We start from the raw sequence: 24,100 nt of genomic DNA, 5'->3' as shown, positions 1-24,100 counted from the left end.
ACCAACAAAGCTAAAACTCCATGAACATTCACCTTTTCTAATTTCAGCAAGACCCCATAGAAGACCTATACAAATATGCCTGAGTCAAAAGTGAAAACAGTGCTGTAACCATGGTACCTTGGTCTTTTGAGGTCCTGAAAACAACCTTGACAACAACTGCACTCCAAAGGTCTCGTCCCCAGCTAAGCACTCTGCTATTCCTTTTTTGTTGTTGTGTGTGGCTGTTATTTTTTTTTGACGTACTTCCCTCAAACAGGGCAACCCATTTTTATGTCTGCTGTCACTACTTGAGGAAAATATATAGAGGCCGGTTTAGGTTGTGCTTATAGGAGACGTGGAAGAGGTGGTGGTGGAGGCGGAGGTGGGCACATCCCTGGTCATCCTGGGGGGGGGCAGGGCTGTCGATATGTTTGCCTGAGGGCCACTTCTCTGGAGGGGGAGGGGTCCTGTGGGGGGGGGGGGGGAGAGACCGAAGGGGGAGGGAGGAAGGTCAACGTTACCGCATCTAGCGACTATAAGTCTTTTGAGAAGCAGCCACGGCTGGCCCACGTGATTCCAAGTACAAGTGATCGCAACACACGCTAATCCAAACCGGGGTTCCATTGCTTTGTGGTTCTCGATCCACTCACTCATAACACAACCTCTTCTTGGCTGCTAGAGTCCATCAAATCGGGGGCAATCCACGGAACTCTACTTGAACCCCTTTCCGTGACAGAATAAGACACCAACTGCAGCAGTTAAGTCACAGTTGGCAGCGGGCCTTGTGTGTTTAGCTGTGTGGTGGTTGGCGGTACAGCGCTACGCTAGCCTGGCACTGGGTCCAGTAGTTAACATCATTAGCGGGCCATTAATGGAGGGAGTGTCAGCCAGCTGCCAGCCACCTGTGAGGATTCCAGCTGAAAGAGGGGAAATGGGAGATTAGCACTGTTTTTTGGGCCACATCTCTCTCTCTCTCTTTCTCTCCCTACCTCCCTCCGTTCTGCCTGCCCTTGAGTATTTCCGAGCCTCTCAGATCACCCGTTGACACACATCAATGCAAGAAATAGCAGCAATAAGTAGCTTCACTGTAGTCTCCATTCAACTATCTTTTCAAAAATACTAAGTGTCACCCTCCTGGCAATTTACCTACATTTATTATGCTGGTAATTGTTCAAATTTGGTTCAAATCTCCATTTGTCCAGGCGAAAGAGAATGAGTTGAATCAGGTGATCTGGCTTTTGCAAAAGTCAAATCAAATCAAATTTTGTACTGTGCTACGCTACAGTACTCTAGTGAGTTAGGTATGGCCTCAGTCCTCAGCCCCACTGAATAGTATCGTCTGGAATGATGTTGCTGGTGGTTGCATCATCTTCCACTGGCCGTCATCATTCACTAGCCTGAGACTAAATGGTGATGATAACATCACAGCTCGCCGCTGGTTCAAAGTCCCTAGTTACCTCAGATGCCCCTGAACCAGACAGTAGGCTGAGGAAACTGGAGAAACAACAGCCCCGCAATGTCTGCCTAAACTGTATAACACATTTGACTTCAAGCTTTTTTGTTTTATTTGATCAATAATCCAACTTTCAAATACTATTGCTCTTGTGTTTTTTTTGTTCTTGTATTTCCAACACATTACTCAAACACTTTGAAGGATTGTGTTGTACATAGGCAAAAGAATGTATGGAACTAAACGGCTCTTTCCTATACAGTGCAGTCAGCCCCTCTCTTTGCCTGACCTAAAAAGAGATGGAACATTCAACATTGTCACCATCACAATCTTGAATCACCACTGGTTCTCTCTCTCTCTCACTATCTCAATCTCTGTCTCCTTCTCTCTCTCTGACCCTCTCTCTCACTATCTCAATCTCTGACTCCTCTCTCTCTAACTACTTGTCTCTCACAATCTCAATTTCGTTCTCCTTTTCTCTCTCGGACTCCTTCTCACTATCTCAATATCTGACTCCCCTCTCTCTCTCTCTCTCTCTCTCTCTGACTCCTCTCTCTCACTATCTCAATCCCTGACTCCTCTCTCTCTGACTCCTTCTCTCTCACTATCTCTCTCTCTGACCCTCTGACTCCTCTCTCTCTGACACACTGACTCCTTCTCTCTTTGACCCACTGACTCCTTCTCTCTCTCTCTCTCTCTGACCCTCTGACTCCCTCTCTCTCTCTGACCCTCTGACCCCTTCTCTCTCTCTCTGACCCTCTCTCTCACTATCTCTCTCTCTGACCCTCTCTCTCACTATCTCTGACTCCTCTCTCACTATCTCAATCTCTGACCCTCTGACTCCTTCTCTCTCTCTGACCCTCTCTCTCACTATCTCTGACTCCTCTCTCACTATCTCAATCTCTGACCCTCTGACTCCTTCTCTCTCTCTGACCCTCTCTCTCACTATCTCTGACCCCCTTCTCTCTCACTATCTCCATCTCTGACCCTCTGACTCCTTCTCTCTGACTCTCTCCATCCTTCTCTCTCCAGCCTTCTCTCTCAACCCTTCTCTCTGACTCTCTCTCTCTCTCTGAATCTCTCAACACACACATACCTCACATGAAAACACACACGCAAACACAATTTCAATCTTTGAAAGGGTAGACTGTGAGCTGACGACCAATAATGAAAGTCACAATAGGAGTCTTTGTGGTACTTCATGTAAAATCTTGTTTCGGATGAATCCTATTTAAGTTTTAAAACAAGAATAAAACAAGCCCATTAGACGAATGGCGCGCCAGTCAAAGACAGCTCAACTTCTCAAAGTGCTGCCAAACGTACAATTAGGGTGGCTAACACTCCGCTTCGCCTTGAACAAGGCCCAACGCTTTTGTGCTGATGGCAGCATTACATGGTAAAGCTTGTTTATACTGTATATCACGGGTGAACTGAATCATTTCTTAATGGCTGCAACACCTTATGGGTTACACGACTTTATATTGGAGTCTTAGGGACATGCTTTAGAGGTGACACCTGGCACGGCACGAGACGATGTTTCAAGGCGACAGTGACTACAGGTTAACACAACCGAGATTACACTGGGATGAAATCAATGGGCTAAGGACGAGAGAAAAAATAGGAACTTTCTGAAGGGTTTTATTGGCTCTTTCTCTACCGCGTTCCTCTCTGTCAAAACGAAAGGATTGGATCCAGATTCTAGCCGAGGGCAATCCATTAGACTTTAGGTAGACTGTCAGTGAACCAATCCAACTTCTTTGAAAGGTATATTCTGTAATCCGTGAGTACATACTGTATGATCAGCTTTCCTAATGCTGGAACATAGAAAGTGTCCATCGAGGACAAAGCAGAATCAGTAAAGCCATTTTCACAGAGCTGCACCAGAATCAGTAAAGCCATTTTCACAGAGCTGCACCAGAATCAGTAAAGCCATTTTCACAGAGCTGCACCAGAATCAGTAAAGCCATTTTCACAGAGCTGCACCAGAATCAGTAAAGCCATTTTCACAGAGCTGCACCAGAAGCTGGAAGCCATTGCTCTTTTACCAATGATTTCTGATAAAGCAGAAAATGCACTTTGCGCACTCTTAAAATGGGTGGAATGGAGTGGGTCGCTAACCGGGTCACCGTGTAAGGAAATATACTCTGATCCTCCCACCCACATAGGTACTGCATTTAGATGCCGGTGTACTTGCTTTTACACAGGACGCTTCCTTGCAAATCAATAATATTAGATACTTTGCGATTTGACATGTAAATCAGCCAAAGTGAATTATACACCCTCTTGGAGCGGCGCAATGTTCCGTGTAGTTATCTTACTTAAACTGGGTTGACTTCAATGTTGACTCTATTAAAAAGTGTGCCGGGATATCCTTCAGGGAGTGCTGTCATGCTTACATTTCCTCACGTATCCTATTATATAGCGGAAGACAATTGGAAATGGATCTAGGAGTTATAATGAAAGGGCGTGTCCTGAGGTTTGTGACGAAAGGGTAAATTGCCTGTTTTCCCTTTAAATTGCTCAGCCAGTGCATTTATTTACCTAACATGTCAAAGAAAGGAAACTGGTTGGCATGCAGAAAAAGGATTGAAGGACTCTGGCTAAGCGGGTATAAACAGGACACATCCACAACTGTGTGGTTGTTGCATGGAGCATGATACAGGACAGTGGTTGGCGACTTTTGTGACCACCTTTGTTTCAACATGCCCTTAACTATTCAACGGCCATTGCCGTCAAATTTGACGATCAGTGGAATATATGTGTGCGTGCTGGGCTGGGACAAATGCATGCCCACCCTGCAAGCTCGATAAGACAGATAAATATGTCATCCAGCTATGAATTTGTGATTTGATCCTGGGTTGCAGACGGCGCGGCAAAATGTCACCCGCTTTTGGTGAAAGCTTCCATCTTGTTGTCACTGGACCAAAGTAACACACATGGAGAGAAATTGATCACCTTGTCAGCCTAGAGATAATGACATCATACTGATGTATTGGAACCAGGGTCATTTCTGTGCCTCTTGTATTTACATAACACATGCTTTGACAGCGCTTTCCTTCTCATGCCAAACTAAACTGTGCTCCTCAGAACCGAATATACTATATTTAGCCTCCGCAATAACACTATAGTAACGCTACAACACGTCGTTCCATTTAATCCGACAATAGACTTAGCGCTACGTAATTGATTCCCATTACGCGATTGCAATTCCCCTTGTGAAACAAAGCACGCAGTTCCAGCTTCGCAAGCATCTAGCCTGAGAACCAAAAGGAATAGGGAGACTGAAATCCTGACCTCATGTGAGGTCATTGTTCGGCGGACAAAGTGCTGTCCGATCCATTTCTCAGCGTCGTTTCAATCCGGCAATTAGCGCCATGTGCGGCCGTTTACGTGACATTTATTCCAAGAAAGCAATATCTTACTGTACATTATATCACATTGAGAGTCCAAAAAAAACATCCTTATATTTTGTGAAACTATGGTATAATCCGTTTTTTCATATATTGTAGCCCAGCAATAAAGTCATTTAGTGAGGGTAGGAAGCTACATAGAGGTAGATGATTACATTCATCTTAGTCCACTATCTAGCTGAGAATTGGGTACAAACCCCTTTCTGGCAAGCATGCACACACAAACAGACAGAGAGACAGAGAAAGAGAGAGCGACAGAGAGACAGAGAAAGAGAGAGAGAAAGCTCCTATTCCTAACCCTCATTACAGGACACAGCCAACTCAAATCCCTCCAAAGCACTGAAGCTAGGAGTGTGTGATCTCTGCTGTGTGGTGTGTGTGTCCCTCTCATCTCTGCTAAAGCTCCGATAGGAGCTGTTTACACTCATAGGGCCAGAGCAGGGATTGGCTCTGCCACAAGGTCACAACGTGACCTGCTATTGGTAAACCGTACAGTCTCATTCAAACCCTCATCCTGTTGCCAAGTGAAGAGACAAAGGAAAAGGCATACTGCCGAACACCTTATTTATTTTTCATTAACCCCATTCTCTGGCGATAGACGGTGTGGCTGTATGGAAAAAGCACCCATTGATTTGGACCAGATGGGTCAGTGAACCACATGCCGTGAGTTACTGGACTAGTAAGCCAAGAGGTAACTCGACACTGCGGATCTCTAGCTTAGGCTGTTCCAACTCGGGATATTACGTTTACAGCCCTTTTGTTTGGCTGGCTATGGGAGACCTCTGGAGTGCAGTTCAACGTTGTGCTCTAATAGCACGGCCTGTGGTGTGCTTGGCTGAGCGTGTCACTGGCTCATTGACCGTGCTGGGCTCTGTGACACTGAAACCACCGCCAGAGAGTTCTCCTTTCACTGGATACCCTCTCATCATGACAGCATCAGGGGCCTGCCTGGACAAGGAGCTAGAACATACACAAACACAAAATTGCAAACACACAATTGTGTGCAAGCACACACACGCACACACACACGCACGCACGCACGCACGCACGCACGCACGCACGCACGCACGCACGCACACACACACACACACACACACACACACACACACACACACACACACACACACACACCACACACACCGTGTCAGAGAGAAGACCAGGTGAAGCACCCTAAGTGGCTCCTCTACTGCCTACATTGATTTCCTATGGTCTGGCATAGCGCTGGCTTCTGAACGTAACAATAGTCTAGAGCAAATCCTGGATATTCAAGAGGGGGACTGCATACTTGTATAGGGAAGTGCATCGAAGTGAAGCCATGCAGGCTCTCTTGGATAGTGGGACTGGGCGGCTGTACCAGAGCATTGTTGTCCTGACAGCTTAGCCTCTGTATTCCCGATATGGAAGGTGTCGGAACAATAGCTAAATGCACACCCAATAAGCTAAATGCACACCCAATATCAAATGGATATAGAGCTCTATGATCCACCCATGTTTAAAGTAAGGAATCATGTGACTTTATTTTCTCTGCGGCAGCGGTGAGTTGTTTTGTTCACCTTAGTGCTTTAACGCCTAACTTTTTCTGAAGTCACTACTATAACTTGTCTGCTACACACTGTTTGGTGGTGGGGCAACACACGTTTCTAACCACTTCAGGTAGCTAACCACTTTTAACAGTTCCTTCATTGAGGACAACAGTGTAAATGTGCTTTTGGTTTAGCATGCAGAGAAACTGACAATCTTACCTTGACAGTAAATCCCTTACCTGATTGAAGTGCAGGTCTTTTAGCAAATCATTTCTTACTACTTACCTTCAGCAGAGTTTTTAACTGTTTGAGGAGGCAAACATCATAAAGTCCACATTTACAATTTTCAAGCAAAGTTAGTTATCAGCGTTGAATATACATTTCACATACAGTACAGTATTAGTCAAATGCAGGGCAAATTAAATGCTTCTCAAGATTAAATGCATCCAAAGAAAACGTTTCTCATTGGTCTGCGAATGCACACAACAGCTACACGTTCCATGAACACCCCCTTTGACCCCTCGCCCTTAGACGGGTCGACGGAGGGTGGGGAGCCTGAGCAGAGAGAGGGGGTCTGTTCAGCGAGTAATCCTCTTACAGGTGGCTGGCAGCTGGACTGGACAACTAGCAGTGACTGAACTCAGTGAGAAAGATCCTAATCCTGAAGTCTTCAGCCATCAATATGAGGCCTTTAGCTCTGAGGGCTAATCCAACTGATGCCTTCAATTACTCTTTGAACCCTGGGTTAGTGAGAGGTGGGATGGGGGCTGGTGGACGTGAAGGGAGCGCAAGGGGGCAGAGGAGGGGCAGGGGGAACTATTTTGAGACCATTCCCGAGTCTCAGTAAAGGATGGAGGGGAGTTTTAGTTGTGTGTTGGGCAGTTAAGGAGTGGGGTTGGAGGGTGAACGGTTAGTGCTTTAGTAAGTAAGGGAGAGTCAGACACAAAAATGGTTGTTAGTACAGTTACAACAAAGGTTTGATTCATACAGTAGTATTAGTAACAAATTGTTTTAGTAATAGTAGTAGTAGGAGTAGTAGTAGTAGTAGTAGTAGTAGTAAAACAATTAGGAGGAGTCTTTAAAGTCCTCTGCAATTTGATTTGTCCAACCAGATCAGATTTTCGGACTGAATGCGTGATATTTTTGTGACAAGGGCTTGTTTTGGTTAAGAAGAAACAAAATGATTCCATCCAAGCTAATAAGGTGGACATGAGACATGCACTGAATGCCTGGGTGACAACATGGAATATCAAAGGAGTAGTCCATCAGACAAAACAAACATGAACCAATGGACACGACAATCAAACCGAAACCACAGAAAACCACTCTGAGAGGAGGCGGCAATGTGAAAAGGGAAACCCAAACAAAATGGCAGAGGGCACCACTTCTACCCCAGACAAAAGGGCAAAGGAAAAGGCTATGAGGTTTTTAAGGGTGATATTAGGACAAGAATGCCAAAGAATAGAACACCCATCTAGACACGCGTGCTTACTGGCACTCGCTGGGCTAGAGCAGCGAAGTCAACTTCCGGTTAGGATGCAGATGTCTATGACGCTAGCCAGAAAAAAAACCCGCATGCAAACAGGGTGCATGATTCAAAATAATTAATAAATGGTAATGTACGATGAGGGACCAAACCAATGTAGCAACCACAAATGTATGTAGTCAACGGAATATGGAGAGGGGTTTTTAAAGAACTGGAAAATCTAAGTGAGGGGAAAAAGGCTTCCACTGTCAACGGTGAATAGAAAGGCAAATGTAACATTGAATTTGTTCAATCTAAGAGCTCTATGAAATCCCTTGATTTCAATCTCAATCTATGTGTGTGCATGTGCTAATAACTAGCAGGTGAGAGTAGCTAACGAAAATACCCTACATATCCCTTCCCTTACTCTTACAGGTATAAATACACATTGCCACTAATGTCAAAGTGACTCTGAACATACACCTACTGGAGTTTGATTGATTGAGTAATTTACAGTAGTTATGAAACCCATAACTGGCTGGAATAACAATAGTCTCAGGCTGGTTCTTTGTTTTGCTATTCCGTAGGCTAGCTTTTCCCTCATGGTTTGCTTCCACTCCCACTCAGGTGTAGTTGTGATGGATGGCTCACACAGCCTCCTGTAGGCAACACTCTTCGAGTCACCTAGAAAATGAAAAGCCGTTCCCCCCCCCTCTTATTTTTTCCTTTTTTCTTATTTGTCTTTCCTAGCAAGGTAAGGAGTGAGGTCGTATTATTTGTTTTAGTAAGTAATAAAATTAGAATAAAGTCAAAAGAAGAAAAAAAAACTAAAATAACAGGGGTGGCTAGAGTTACGTGGCCATACAGATAATATTAGAACGGTTGATATATGTATGAATATATATAATAGCCATGATATATATACATATACATATATGCTTTAATGTCATTGGTTTATAAAAAAAAGATACAAGAAAAGATAAGGGGGGTCAACTCTTACATGCATGGGGTGAGGCCAGTTAACTCAGGGGTAACAAGGTAGTGTTAGTGATGGAGACAGTAGATCGGACACAGTTGAAACATTCCAAGAGATATCCCCCTACATGTCATGCAACAATACTGGGGAGAGCAGAACCCACATTTTTATTTAATTGTGCAAATCCAGTGACAGGAAGTAAGAAACTAACCAACTACAGCTACCCGGAAAGGTCAAACAGTACAGAATCTCTTTTACTACCTATTCCACTATGGGTGCTAATATATGAAGATCTGTGAAATATTTGACTATTGACTAGTTTAATGTCCTTGACTCTAACATGTAAATAACATTCATATTCCACACTTAACAAACTGAATATGAAAAACATCTGAAATATAAGATGTCTACACAAATGTTATACATGAAAGAAAAGGATGTACCGTAAATGAGATCTTAATTTCTTCCCTAGAGTTTCAACTGTTTTTTGGTAATAAACAAGTAGTGTTAATTGAGTCATTTACACTAGTGCATGGCAATGCTGTAATTCAACAAAATTGTTTATGTAAAGCAATGAAAATTGTATCCTTCTGGGGTATTCTTTTTTATTTTTTTATTGGCACGGATTACCAAAACGTCTTCTAACAAAACAACCACATCAGTATTCATACGCCAAGCAGCCTCTAATACTCTTCTGTTCTCATTTTGTCCATTCTATCCCTTTGTAAAAAATAAATCACTTTCCCCATTTCCTTTAGCAAACCAGTAGCAACACTGTCTTTGTTGCCTGACTCCTAGCAGTCTGGTTATACACAATAAAGCCTTAGTGGCGGACAAGGGGACAATATTTACCATTCAGAGACAATGGCATTTAATTAGGCTGGGTGTTGAGAGTCTAGGTAAGGGCTCGGAGCTGATCCAGCTCAGTCGTAAATCACACTATAGGTCTAATGGGATCGGGTCCTCATTTTGAGGCCCTGCTTTACGGTCTGACCTCCTGCCACGAAATAAGAAGGTGTATATACGGACCTGAACTATTAATGTTTGAGTGGGAACCACAGGTCTTGGCACATGCAGCCTCACCTGTGGCAAACTATCAAAATGAATGTCTTGATGCAGCTGGCATTTACCTCTTGCTCTCGTAAAATGAAGACAGAATCAGTGTTGTTTTACACTCTGTACTTCTGGATATATTCATTCGCTGCAGTGCATTCTCCACAGAACTCGTAAATAGTTGAACAGTATTCTGTTTTACTAGATTGACAAATATTCAAACTTTCTAACACTAAAGACATAAGTCATCTAGTTTCACACATAGTAGAACACTATCCAAATGGCCCTAGTTCTTAATACCTGCCACTGGGGTTTGTAATAGTAGGGGTATTTCTCTGTCATTGGAGTCCACTATGCACGTTCACTTCAAGTACGCTTGTTGCAAGAAAATTGATAGGGGGAAAAACTTTTTGGGATAGATTTTGTTATAGTCAATTCAGAAGTTGCTACTGTATCTTTCTTGAAATATAATTCTTTATTTCTTCATAAGGATAGTGTTTGAGGAAAAAATAAACAAATAAAAGGGAGAAAAATCAAAGTAACATTTTTCTTTCTAAATTGTTGTTAAATTAATCATTTTAGGACAGACCTCTTTCAGTGGATAGGTACAATTTTTGGAAGGAAGGGAGGAGTTTTGGATGGTAAAAAGTGGTAACAAACATAAAGTAAAAGAAAGACAAATAGAGGTGATTTTTTTTTCAGCTACCTTGGAATCGATGGAAGTTTGTATTTTCAGTAAGAGCAAACGGAATAGAAAGAGGTAACGGAAACCCAGGGCAAACCAAAGTAAAGACAATTAGAATGATATCTACCATATAATGCAGTTTGTTTACCATAGCGTGTCCAATGCCTGCGTGCTTCAGGAGAAAACAGGGGGAGGAGAAAAAAAAAAGAATGACAAACCGTGAACTCAATAAAGGACACTTCAAAAATAAATAAAGGAGATTTCGCCTTTTTGAGAAACAAAAACAGGTTATTTAATTTGAGAATAGGCGATAATAATCCAACCAATCAATCCTTGAAATGTCCAAAATTAAATAAAATTTGGATGATACAAATCATCCAAATAAAGAAATAAAGAAAGTAATTGGAAACTTTTTTTTTTTTATATTAAAGGGTTGTCCAAAAATAAAAGAGATAAAACAATATCATTATATTTGTTAGTACGTAAGTTCACACATTAAGTAGAAAAAAGAACAGATGACTCACATTCCGTGAATGACACAATGTTAGTTGTAAAAAGTAAAAGGTAAAGGAAAACCAAATCACAAAAGAAAATAGTAAATTGGAGAATTCTTAAGCTTTTTGTTAGTAAAAAGACAAGAGTTAGCAAATTAATTTTCACATAGAGGGGTTGGGGGCAGATTGGGGGTTGGGCTTGTTTCTGAGTGGGGAAGGGAATGAAGGAAAAGCAGTTCAGTATTAGTAGTAACCACTTCTGCTAGTCTTGGCTGTGGGTGTGGCTGGTAGGAGGGACAAGCTCCTTAGAATCGGTGTTCCATTGCAGGGGGTGTGGCCAATCGTATTCCGAATGGTTGGCAGGTTATATTTTCCTAAGCAAACATTTTCTCAAGTTGCTTTTTCTTAAAGATCTTGTGCAAGAGCCAGTTTAGGGAGTATGGAGAAGCCAGAAGAAGAAAAAACCATATCAAAAGGTAAATGATCACAATTATCACAATAGTTAAAATAGCTAAGAGAATAAGGACAGCAGTATTGACGATGATAATCAGAAAGTTAAGGATTTTCAATGAGGTATATAAGAAAAAAGAAAAAAGAAAAATGACATTTATTGCATATTGTAGCAGAGAAAAGCGCAAGAGAAAAGGGAAAGAAAGAAAGGAATGAAAGCCATTTGGTTCCTTTTGGAGATGCAGTATCATTGTGTCTGTGTCCTGAAAGAGAGAGATACTCAGTTATTCAAGTTCCAAAACACGCAAATAACCCATATCCTCTGCCCCTAGGGAGAGAAACAAACACAAAATGGACACTGTGTTAGAAGTCGACTATTTATATGCACTTGATGACAAAAAGTTGCCTGGCTTTTCCTCACAATTCACTGTGAATGATGACAATGAAAATACTGTGTGCACCAATGTTGAATTTGCAAGTTGTCATGTGGTGCCTGTATGAAGCCTGATGTCATTTTAACCTTAATTCCCAACTAGAGGAGAAAGTATAGCTTTTAAATAGATGACTGTACTTCTCTCTGACTTGGTATGTTCATATCTCACAATGTTGTGCCAGACAGTAAAGATAGATCAATTATATACCAGTGTTACGTGTGTGTGTGTGTGTGTGTGTGTGTGTGTGTGTGTGTGTGTGTGTGTGTGTGTGTGTGTGTGTGTGTGTGTGTGTGTGTGTGTGTGTGTGTGTGTGTGTGCGTGTGCGTGTGCGTGTGCGTGTGCGCATGCTTGCGTGAGTGTGTACATTTGTGCTTATTTGCAAAAATGCAGTACAGAGCCTTCCCACTGGGCAAAAATTGGTTGAATCAATGTTGTTTCCACGTAATTTCAACAACAAAAAAGCAATGTGATGACGCTGAATCAACGTGGAAAACTGATTCGATTTGCAAAAAGTCATCAACAAATGGGAATTCCTGATTTTATTCCAACCTACTTTTAACCTAAGTCCAATGGCATGGTGAATTATTCTTTTTGATTTCATGTTGAATTCACATTAGTTGACAACTCAACCAAATGTAAATCGAAACTAGACGTTGAATTGTGCGCAGTGGGTTGTGGCTTTTTCTGTACATGCCCAAAGGGTTACTTTGTGTGTTTATGAGTGGGAGTGAATAAGAGTGGCAGCCACACGTCTGAACTCCACAGTGGCAGTGAGGTTAGTCAAAAAAAGAAGATGGCCGCTCACTGTTTGATCCGGGTCACCAAATCCGGGTAAGCAGTGTCAAGCACCCCCGCTCTGCCACTAATGATTTATGTTAATCCATTAATTAGGTAAATAAGTTCCAACAGTGGGTGTGAAATTTGCATATGTATGCCTCTGCCTCGTCAAAGACCCACACTGTGCTTGTGTCTCTAATCGTAACAAAACACAGACACAGATACATCAAACTCAAAATAGAGATTCAAAGGGACTGGGGACGCAAAACAATGGTTTATTAAATAAGACAAATGACGGTCTATGAAGGTGACAATCACTGTGTGTCTTTGTCTAACGGACAGATAGCAATTATGTGAATCCTCTTTTTTTGTGAGAAGCGTGATTAAATATGACGTGTGTGGTGTTTCAGATCCCCCCCCCAGTGTTTGATGTCTGAATCCTGAACTGAGCTTGGATCTTTAAGATGTTCTTACATTCAGGGAAAGTCACGGAATGCATGTGGAAAATGTATCTTCTCAGACTGCTGACGATCTTTGAATGGACATAAAAAGAGGGCGGAAGCAAAGTATGGAGAGAAGTCAGACTGAAGTCATCCCTTCATCAACGTTTTGGAGAAAGAGAAGACAAATTACACCCTGAATTGACCAAAGTCGGTGTAGAGATCTTCGACCAACATTCCGGACCTACACTCCTCCTGTCTCTTCCAACCATGTCATTTTTATTTCTATTTAACCTTTATTTTATCAGGGAGTCATAGCGTGACCGCATGTTAAACAATTCAAGCGAAGACGGGCAAGGAAAGTCAGAAGGAAGAAAGAGGTATAGCTCAATATACCAGCTTCTGAAACCATCGGAGATCGCTTAAACTTTTATGAACCTGTAGAGTGAGAGGGAGAAAGACAGAGAGAAATAAAAGATGGCAGAGATCCAAAGAAATTGAAATAGAGTGTTCGAGAAACAGGGAGACAGAGAGAGAGAGACGGCGAGAGAGAAAGAAAAACAGAATAACAGAGACAGAAACATAACTGTCTCTCACGTATACTGGAACACACGTCTCAACCTCAGCCTGCCAGTTGGTATACTCAACAAGGCCTCCCTATTTTCAAAGTCTTCAGCTGTGGCATTGACGGCCCTCGTCCGCCCTTGCCTTCCCTGTCTGTAATTGACTCATATGGGACAGGGAGGCAGGGAGGAGGCGGTGGTCATTGTTTGCTGATGGGGGATAAAACTAATCGTGTAAACAAGGAGCAGGCCCCGATAAAGAACTTTTTTTTAAAGCTCGCTCAGCCGCTCCCTGCATTATTAATGTGGGGAGGAGACTATAAAGAGCTATTAGCATTGTTTCACCATTGTAGCCTTCCACTTGCGGAAGGAAAGGAGAGAACTGACATGCCTTCTCTGTCAACAGTCTGGGGAAAGTGGCAAATCGCTAAGGCCCAGAAGCAAATGAGATGACAGCCGGATCGTGTTGACTGAGCAGCAGTAAATGAGGCTATCAGGAGTTTGATCTTTACGTACATGTCACAACGGACAAAGTTGAACTATCACCGTGAGCACAATCGAGATAAATATTTAATGTGGCTGTAAAAAAGATCAATGGTTGGCCGGCTCTGAAAGGGCCCACTCTAGCATGGGTCTGTGTGGATTTATAACACATAACAAGAGAACTGTGAGACTGATGACCGGCTTTCATATAAATTTCCAATTTAGCCAATAATAGTCAGTGATAAAAAGGGACAGGGATAAATCGTATTGGCTGGAATGAATGGTTAGTATTTTTCATTAGACCTGAGGTAGTTGTGAGGGTAATGGGTTTTATAGAGTGGGATACGATTAGCGCACTACTCCTAGAAGAGAGTCTGCATACAGAACTCATATTGAAATGGTCACATGGTTGATCATTCAGGGAACATCACCCGCTATGCCTTCAGAAAGTATTCATACCCAATCAATCAATCAATCAATTTTATTTTATATAGCCCTTCGTACATCAGCTAATATCTCGAAGTGCTGTACAGAAACCCAGCCTAAAACCCCAAACAGCTAGTAATGCAGGTGTAGAAGCCCTTGACTTATTCCGTATTATGTTGTTTTACAGGCTGAATTCTCACCCATCTACACACAATACCCTATAATGACAAAGGGAAAATATGTTTTTAGACAATTTAGCAAATTTATAGAAAATTTAAGACAGAAATATCGAATTAATATAAGTATTCACGCCCCCGAGCCAATACTTTGTTAAAAGCATCCTTGACAGCGATTACAGGTGTGCGTCTTCCTGCGTAAGTCTTTAAGAGCTTTCCATACTTGGATTGTGCAACATTATTCACTTCAATATTTACATTTACATTTAAGTCATTTAGCAGACGCTCTTATCCAGAGCGACTTACAAATTGGATATTCTTCAAGCTCTGTCAAATTGGTTGTTGATCAATGCTAGACAACCATTTTCACGTCTTGCCATAGATCTTCTAGTAGACATGTCAAAACTGTAACTCGGCCAATCGGGAACATTCACTGTCTTCTTGGTAACCAACTCCAGTGTAGATTTGGCATTGTGTTTGAGGTTATTTTCCTGTTGAAAGGGGAATTCATCTCCCAGTGTCTGGTGGAAAGAAAACTGAACCAGGTTTCCCTCTAGGATTTCAAATAAAATGTTATTAGACACATGCGCCGAATACAACAGGTGTAGACCTTAAAGTGAAATGCTTACTTACAAGCCCCTTGTAAGTTTAGTAAAAAAAAATACAGATAAGAATAAGAGATAAAAGTAGCAGGTAATTAGAGAGGAACAGTAAAAAATAACAATATATACAGGGTGGTGCCGGTACAGAGTCAATGTGCGGGAGCACCGGTTAGTGGAGGTAGTATGTACATGTAGGTAGAGTTAATTAATATTCCAAAACACGCAAAACACTCTTCACGCAGATCACTGGGGTCGGGGCCTGTTCCCGAGGGAGCCGTATATCCTCCGCCTCGGACTCGTCAGAGTCGTGAAAGAAGAAAAAGGATTCTGCTAGTCCGTGGTGAGTATTACAGTCCTGATGTCTAGAAGTTATTTTCGGTCAAAAGAGATGGTAGTGGCAACATTATGTACAAAAAAGTTACAAACAACTCAGATAAATGAACAAAAAAACACAATCGGTTAGGGGCAAAACGTCTGCCTTCTGTTCCGGTGCCATTTTATCCTCCTGATTTTTCCTGTGCTTAGCGCAATTCAAATGTTTTTCCTGAAAAACTCCCCAGTCCTTAACGATTACAAGCATAACCATAACATGACGCATCCACCACTATGCTTGAAAATATGAAGAGTGGTACTCGGTAATGTGTTGTATTTGCCCCAAACTTAATTGCTTTGCCACATTTTTTGTAGTTTTACTTTAGTGCCTTGTTGCAAACAGGATCATGTTTTGGAATATGTTTATTCTGTATAGGCTTCCTTCTTTTCACCCTGTCAATTAGGTTAATATTGTGGAGTAACTACAATGTTGTTGATCCATCCTCAGTTTTCTCCTATCCTAGCCATTAAACTCAGTAAATGTTTTAAAGTCTCCATTGGCCTGATGGTGGAATCCCTGAGTGGTTTCCTTACTCTCCGGCAACCGAGTTAGGAAGGACACCTGTATCTTTGTAGTGACTGGGTGTATTGATATACCATCCAAAGTGTAATTAATAACTTCACTATGCTCAAATGGATATTCAATGTCTGCTTTTTAATTAGTTTTACACATTTGTTTTACACTACCAAAAGGTGCCCTTTGTGAGGCATTGGAAAAAGATCCCTGGTCTTTGTGGTTGAAACTGTTTGAAATGCACTGCTTGACTGAGGGACCTTACAGATAATTGTATGTGTGGGGTACAGAGTAAATCCATGCAATTTATTATACAAGTTGTTAGGCACGCTTTTTACTCCGTAACTTATTTAGGCTTGCCAAAACAAAGGGGTTGAACACTTTCAGCTTTAAATTTCTTTAATCATTTGTACAAATTTCAATAAACATAATTCCACTTTAACATAATGGGGTAGGCCAGTGACAAAACATCAATTTAATCCATTTTAAATTCAGACTGTAACACAACAAAATGTGGAAAAAGTCAAGTGGTGGGAATACATTCTGGAGGCACTGTAAGCTATCAAATGACTCGGAGGACACTAAACACAAGGTTGCTGAGGGATGTGTGAGTGTGCGTGGGTGGGTGCGTTTGGTGTGCATGCATGTACGCGCTCATGTTTGTGTTTGATCTGGCATATGTATGTGTTTTGTATGCACCACATGTTGCAGCAGAGGTGCCAGTGGAGTATTGCTTTAGTGAGATCTACAGCAGTGTGGTCAGGGGAAGCCGAGAGGCGTCTTTTCTAGCAGGTAGTTAGTTCCGCTAACATTTCAATCCTCTCCTTGATACTCCCCTTCCTTCTTTCCTTCCTTCCTTCCTTCCCTCCCTCCGCTCTCAACCATAACACCACAGCCTGGGCTCCCAGTAATGGATATTGACAGAACAGCTCCAGGTGACAATATAAATGTCAGTGCAATTACGCTGGGGAGAGAGAGCTAGGCAAACAGGTGGGGCTGTGTGTGTGCAGCCACAAAAGAAAATGATGGCTAATAGTACCTAAGTAGACATTTCTTCTATGTTATTCCTCTCGCTAAAAGTATATATCTCTCTCCCTCTCTTTTTCCCTCCGTTTGTATATTTCCAAAATGCTACCTGCAACATTTGTGAGTATGCTCTAATGGTCCAGAGATTTTTTACATAATTATAGGTCTGGTTAAAATGGCTGTAAGATGCAAACGAGGACATGAATAAACATGACAGTTGGTGACAGAGCTGTTAGTGGTAAACAAGGGGCTCTTTCTGAGTGAGAAGAGTTGAAGATGTTAATGTAGGCAAACACACATACACACAAGCACTTGTTTGCACGCACGCACGTACATACACATGTAAGTTCAAGTGCCATATTCATTTGCACACGCAAAATCATACAAACTACATATTAGCAAACAAATGGAAATGGGATGCTATGCAAAGGACATGCAGATGATTTCTATTGAGTAGCGATTCAAACTCATTTTCATACATTGGCATGAGCTAATTGTCTTTGGCCAGAAGCTCTCTTCTACCTGTGTGCAGAACATCCAGTAGACTCATGAGAGCTGTTACACCGCATGCCATTTCACCCAACTGGTACACCGCATGCCATTTCACCCAACTGGTACACCGCATGCCATTTCACCCAACTGGTACACCGCATGCCATTTCACCCAACTGTTATACCGCATGCCATTTCACCCAACTGGTACACCGCATGCCATTTCACCCAACTGTTATACCGCATGCCATTTCACCCAACTGTTATACCGCATGCCATTTCACCCAACTGTTATACCGCATGCCCTTTCACCCAACTGTTATACCGCATGCCATTTCACCCAACTGTTATACCGCATGCCATTTCACCCAACTGTTATACCGCATGCCCTTTCACCCAACTGTTATACCGCATGCCATTTCACCCAACTGTTATACCGCATGCCATTTCACCCAACTGTTATACCGCATGCCATTTCACCCAACTGTTACACCGCATGCCCTTTCACCCAACTGTTATACCGCATGCCCTTTCACCCAACTGTTATACCGCATGCCATTTCACCCAACTGTTACAATGCATGCCCTTTTACCAAATTGTTAAACCACATGCCATTTCACCCAATTGTTACACCGTATGCCATTTCACCCAATTGTTACACCGCATGCCATTTCACCCAACTGTTACACCGCATGCCATTTCACCCAACTGTTACACCGCATGCCATTTCACCCAATTGTTACACCGCATGCCATTTCACCCAATTGTTACACTGCATGCCATTTCAACCAATTGTTACACCGCATGCCATTTCAACCAACTGTTACACCGCATGCCATTTCACCCAATTGTTACACCGCATGCCATTTCAACCAACTGTTACACCGCATGCCATTTCACCCAATTGTTACACCGCATGCCATTTCAACCAATTGTTACACCGCATGCCATTTCAACCAATTGTTACACCGCATGCCATTTCAACCAACTGTTACACACTGCATGCCAATTCACCCACAGATGAGCCCCAGCGGCCATAGTCGTCGATAGAGGGAGGTGATCGGTGGCTCTGCTATCGCGTGACTAGTCCTTGCTGGTGGGAATGTTATGGGAAAGGCATGGTTAACCCTACGAGAGCTGTGGTACTCTTTAGACTAGAGAGGGAGGGGATTAAATATGTTATGAGGTCAGGAGGTGGTGGCGCTGAAGTGGTTCATACCTCTCCTGTATGGAAATACAGTGTTAACCCTACGAGAGCTCTGATACACTATAGAGATACAGAGGCAGACTATAGTATGCGATGAGGACAGTACTGGCACTGAAGTGGTTCATGCCTCTTCTGTACCGGAGGCAGAAACATAAACAGGCTCGAGATGAAACAACAGCCAGCGGACTGGCTGGTTGCTAGGTGACAAATTGCGAGCGGGGAGAGGGGATGCAAGTGGAAGGGAGAGGAGGAATTGATTTGACGACTATTCTGCATTCTAGTGGCTTCCTCTCTGTGTCGATGAAGGTTGACGCTGTGGGATGGAGAGAGGAAGGGAAGAAGGGATGGAAGGGGAGGGAGAGGGGGGCATAATTGCAGTTGTTAGTTTGATGATGCCAAACAGAGAGGGATAGAAAAACAGCAGGAGAAGAGATGCAGAAGAATGTCCAAGAAGCTCCGCTATTGATTGTGGTGCTGGTTGTTCTTTTCTGCTGCCTATGGAATGATTCAATCATTCCTCATCCCAAACAAAGGTAGAGCTAGCCTTTTCAAGCCCCTGATTCTCCGGTGTGTTTGTGTGTGCATGTGTGTGTCTGCACATGATTATGTCAAATCAAATCAAAGTTTATTGGTCTAGCGGGTGCAGAGAAATGCTTGTGTTACTAGCTCCTAACAGCGCAGTAGAATGTCAAACAAGTGCAAAAATAGTCTAAAAACTAAAAACAAGAGTGGGTGCCTATTCGTGCCTGCTCGTGCATGAGTGTGCGTGTGTGCGTCTGTACACGCACAGTGTGTCCTGCCTGTAGCACATCAAAGGCAATGTGTTGGAGGAGCTGAACTCAGGGCACTGGGAACCTCAGAGCAAGACGCTCGGAGCAGTACGCTCAGCACCTAAGAACAAGACAAATCTGTTTGATCCCACAATTAATCCAATGGCTGAAACCAAGGTCTAATTATATAGAAAAAAAAGACATGGGATAGAGCACCAGACAGAGAGAGAAGAGAAAGAGAAAGTGAATGAGCAGAGAGCGAGAGGGAGAAAAAAAAGAAAGAGAGCGAATAGGAAAGATGTTCAAGACTTCAAATGTCTCAGTCACCAGACGTAAGCTAAGCCTTCTCCCCAGTTCACAGACACACGAGCAGCAAATACTTTGTTGTTAAGCCACAGAGGGAATAAAAGAAAGCCTTTCATATTCCACCACTTCCTAAACTGTGCTCTACATCCCAGAGAAGCTTTCTCTCTTTCACTGCAGGTAGAGTATCATACACGTGGACACACACACACGTGGACACACACACACGTGGACACACACACACGTGGACACACACACACGTGGACACACACACACACACACACACACACACACACACACACACACACACACACACACACACACACACACACACACACACACACACACACACACACACACACACACACACACACACACACACACACACACACACACACACACACACCCAACCCTCCCATCCTCATACACTCCCCGATGTCCTGCAGCTCACCCTGTCTGGATCGTGTTTCCTATTGGTTGTAGGTCCCCCGGGGGCCTAAGGTGCCTGTTCTGCACACAGACAGATAGACAGCCCCTGACTGTGCTTACTGTATTACCCTCTTTCAGTAAGTGGTTTGGAATGAGACCTAAAGATCCAAACAATGGGATAGTGCAAGAAAGATCCCTGCTCCCCTTTTCTGTCAGCAGCAGTATATGAATAGCATGTCTGTGTCTCTTCCCTGTAGCCTGTGGTTCATATCAGGTTTAGCTGTACAGTCGCTACATTTCAGTGTATTGGTATCGGCATTTCCATGGTTTACATGTTGCAAAAACCAGCCTTTCAGCAAACTTGAAGTACTAGAGTCCCCTAAGAAAGCGGAGAAATCCAGCACAGATAACATGATACATTTAACCACTTCGAGCGGAAATGAACCCACTGGGCACACGTTGCTTCCACGTCATTTCAATGAGATGACGTTGAACCAACGTGGAAAATATGTTGAATTGACGTCTGTGCCCGGTGGGAATCGACTGAAGTGGGAGAGATGGGGATATTGGCAGAATCTCCTTAATGTTCATCCTCTCCTGTCGAATCCTATCATCTCTGATGGGGAGCACTCTATAATCAAAAAACGATTTCAGACAGAGCGCAAACTCAATGAGGAGGCTTCATTCATAATGACAGGAGATGTCTTTACTCGCTCAAGTCAGTGTGTGTGTGTGTGAGTAATATCAAGGCCATTCGCAGTTCTCTCACTGATTAGGACACTGCTTCTGACCAGAGCACTATGGGTCCTGGGAAAAAGTAGTGGACTATATATACAGTGGGGAGAACAAGTATTTGATACACTGCCGATTTTGAAGGTTTTCCTACTTACAAAGCATGTAGAGGTCTGTAATTTTTATCATAGGTACACTTCAACTGTGAGAGACGGAATCTAAAACAAAAATCCAGAAAATCACATTGTATGATTTTTAAGTAATTAAATTGCATTTTATTGCGTGACATAAGTATTTGATCACCTACCAACCAGTAAGAATTCCGGCTCTCACAGACCTGTTAGTTTTTCTTTTAGAAGCCCTCCTGTTCTCCACTCATTACCTGTATTAACTGCACCTGTTTGAACTTGTTACCTGTATAAAAGACACCTGTACACACACTCAATCAAACAGACTCCAATCTCTCCACAATGGCCAAGACCAGAGAGCTGTGTAAGGACATCAGGGATAAAATTGTAGACCTGCACAAGGCTGGGATGGGCTACAGGACAATAGGCAAGCAGCTTGGTGAGAAGGCAACAACTGTTGGCGCAATTATTAGAAAATGGAAGATGTTCAAGATGACGGTCAATCACCCTCGGTCTGGGGCTCCATGCAAGATCTCACTTCGTGGGGCATCAATGATCATAAGGAAGGTGAGGGATCAGCCCAGAACTACACGGCAGGACCTGGTCAATGACCTGAAGAGAGCTGGGACCACAGTCTCAAAGAAAACCATTAGTAACACACTACGCTGTCATGGATTGAAATCCTGCAGCGCACGCAAGGTCCCCCTGCTCAAGCCAGCGCATGTCCAGGCCCGTCTGAAGTTTGCCAATGACCATCTGGATGATCCAGAGGAGGAATGGGAGAAGGTCATGTGGTCTGATGAGACAAAAATAGAGCTTTTTGGTCTAAACTCCACTCGCCGTGTTTGGAGGAAGAAGAAGGTTGAGTACAACCCCAAGAACACCCTCCCAACCGTGAAGCATGGAGGTGGAAACATAATTCTTTGGGGATGCTTTTCTGCAAAGGGGACAGGACGACTGCACCGTATTGAGGGGAGGATGGATGGGGCCATGTATCGCGAGATCTTGGCCAAAAACCTCCTTCCCTCAGTAAGAGCATTGAAGATGGGTCGTGGCTGGATCTTCCAGCATGACAACGACCCGAAACACACAGCCAGGGCAACTAAGGAGTGGCTCCGTAAGAAGCATCTCAAGGTCCTGGAGTGGCCTAGCCAGTCTCCAGACCTGAACCCAATAGAAAATCTTTGGAGGGAGCTGAACGTCCGTATTGCCCACCGACAGCCCCGAAACCTGAAGGATCTGGAGAAGGTATGTATGGAGGAGTGGGCCAAAATCCCTGCTGCAGTGTGTGCAAACCTGGTCAATAACTACAGGAAACGTATGATCTTTGTAATTGCAAACAAAGGTTTCTGTACCAAATATTAAGTTCTGCTTTTCTGATGTATCAAATACTTATGTCACGCAATAAAATGCAATTTAATTACTTAAAAATCATACAATGTGATTTTCTGGATTTTTGTTTTAGATTCCGTCTCTCACAGTTGAAGTGTACCTATGATAAAAATTACAGACCTCTACATGCTTTGTAAGTAGGAAAACCTTCAAAATCGGCAGTGTATCAAATACTTGTTCTCCCCACTGTATATATGGGGAAAAGGGTCTGAATTGGGACAAAGCCTAGTTGAATGGAGCATGGAGAGGATATTGATTATTGAGGGTAATATACAGTGGCAAGAAAAAGTATGTGACCCCTTGGGAATTACCTGGATCTTCTGCATAAATTAGTCATCAAATTTGATCTGATCTTCATATAAGTCCCAGCAATACACAAACAAATTGTGTTTGTCTTGTCTATATTGAATACATCATTTAAACATTCACAGTGTAGGTTGGAAAAAGTATGTGAACCCCTAGGCTAATGACTTTTCCAAAAACTAATTGGAGTCAGGAGTCAGCTAACCTGGAGTCCAATCAATGAGACGATAGGGTCTAGTTTCCTGAATTTCCGGCTGACTGACTTGCTCAAAGTAAACTGCCTGCTACTCAGGCCCAGAAGCCAGGATATGCATATAATTGGTAGCATTGGATAGAAAACACGTTGAAGTTTCTAAAACTATTAAAAATAATGTCTGAGACTATAACAGAATTGATATGGCAAGCAAAAACCCAAAGAAAAATCAACCGGAATGTTTTTTTTTTAGGTCCCAGGCTCTTATAATGGAAACCTATTGTTCCTATGTAATTCTGTCTCCCAGATTGCAATTCCTATGGCTTTCACTAGATGTCAACAGTCTTTATTCAAGGTTTCAGGCTTGTTTTTTTTTAAACAAGCAAGAATTTTGAGTTTTGGTCAGGAGAGCACCGGAACAATATCAGTCTTTCGGCGCGCGAGGGAGAGAGCGTGCTTACTAAATTTGCTTTCCTATTGAACATGCTACTTTCCGTATGAACTATTATAGGACATTTACATTTTATAGTACCTGAGGATTAAATAGAAATGTCATTTGACTTGTTTGGATGAATCTTAGTGGTAGCTTTTTGGACTCCTTTGTCTGCATGTTGAACGAGTGGATTACTGAAATCGATGGCGCCAACTAAACTGACTTTTTGGGATAAAGAAGGATTTTATCTAACAAAACGTTGTAGCTGGGACCCTTGTGATTGCAAACAGAGGAAGATCTTCAAAAGTAAGTGATTTATTTCATCGCTATTTGTGATTTTATGAAGCCTGTGCTGGTTGTAAAATATGTTGATGTGGGGCGCCGTCCTCAGACATTCGCATGGTATGCTTTCGCCGTAAAG

At 42.8% G+C, this 24,100-nt stretch overlaps 1 protein-coding gene and 1 long non-coding RNA gene across 8 annotated transcripts in view; one reads left to right on the top strand and one right to left on the bottom strand.

Moving 5' to 3' along the window:
* The window catches only part of LOC139561250 (neurexin-2-like), a 1,055,901-nt gene that overhangs the window by 569,982 nt on the left and 461,819 nt on the right, over positions 1–24,100 (bottom strand). For 6 of the 7 annotated variants that reach the window (XM_071378226.1, XM_071378233.1, XM_071378230.1 and 3 more), the window contains one exon: positions 10,690–10,713. The exons of the other annotated variant lie outside the window; for it this stretch is intronic. In XM_071378226.1, coding sequence (XP_071234327.1) covers positions 10,690–10,713 — 24 coding nt within the window. The remainder of the gene's footprint in view (positions 1–10,689; positions 10,714–24,100) is intronic. 7 annotated transcript variants of the gene reach the window in all.
* The window catches only part of LOC139561251 (uncharacterized), a 68,129-nt gene continuing 55,392 nt past the window's right edge, over positions 11,364–24,100 (top strand). The window contains exons 1-2 of the long non-coding RNA XR_011672093.1: positions 11,364–11,511; positions 15,629–15,726. This is a non-coding gene — a long non-coding RNA (uncharacterized lncRNA). The remainder of the gene's footprint in view (positions 11,512–15,628; positions 15,727–24,100) is intronic.

Source organism: Salvelinus alpinus, chromosome 31 (genome assembly GCF_045679555.1).
Source record: "Salvelinus alpinus chromosome 31, SLU_Salpinus.1, whole genome shotgun sequence".
Lineage (NCBI taxonomy): Eukaryota > Metazoa > Chordata > Actinopteri > Salmoniformes > Salmonidae > Salvelinus > Salvelinus alpinus.
The sequence above is the reverse complement of the archived record's forward strand: the minus strand, read 5'-3'. Positions and strand labels throughout refer to the sequence as shown.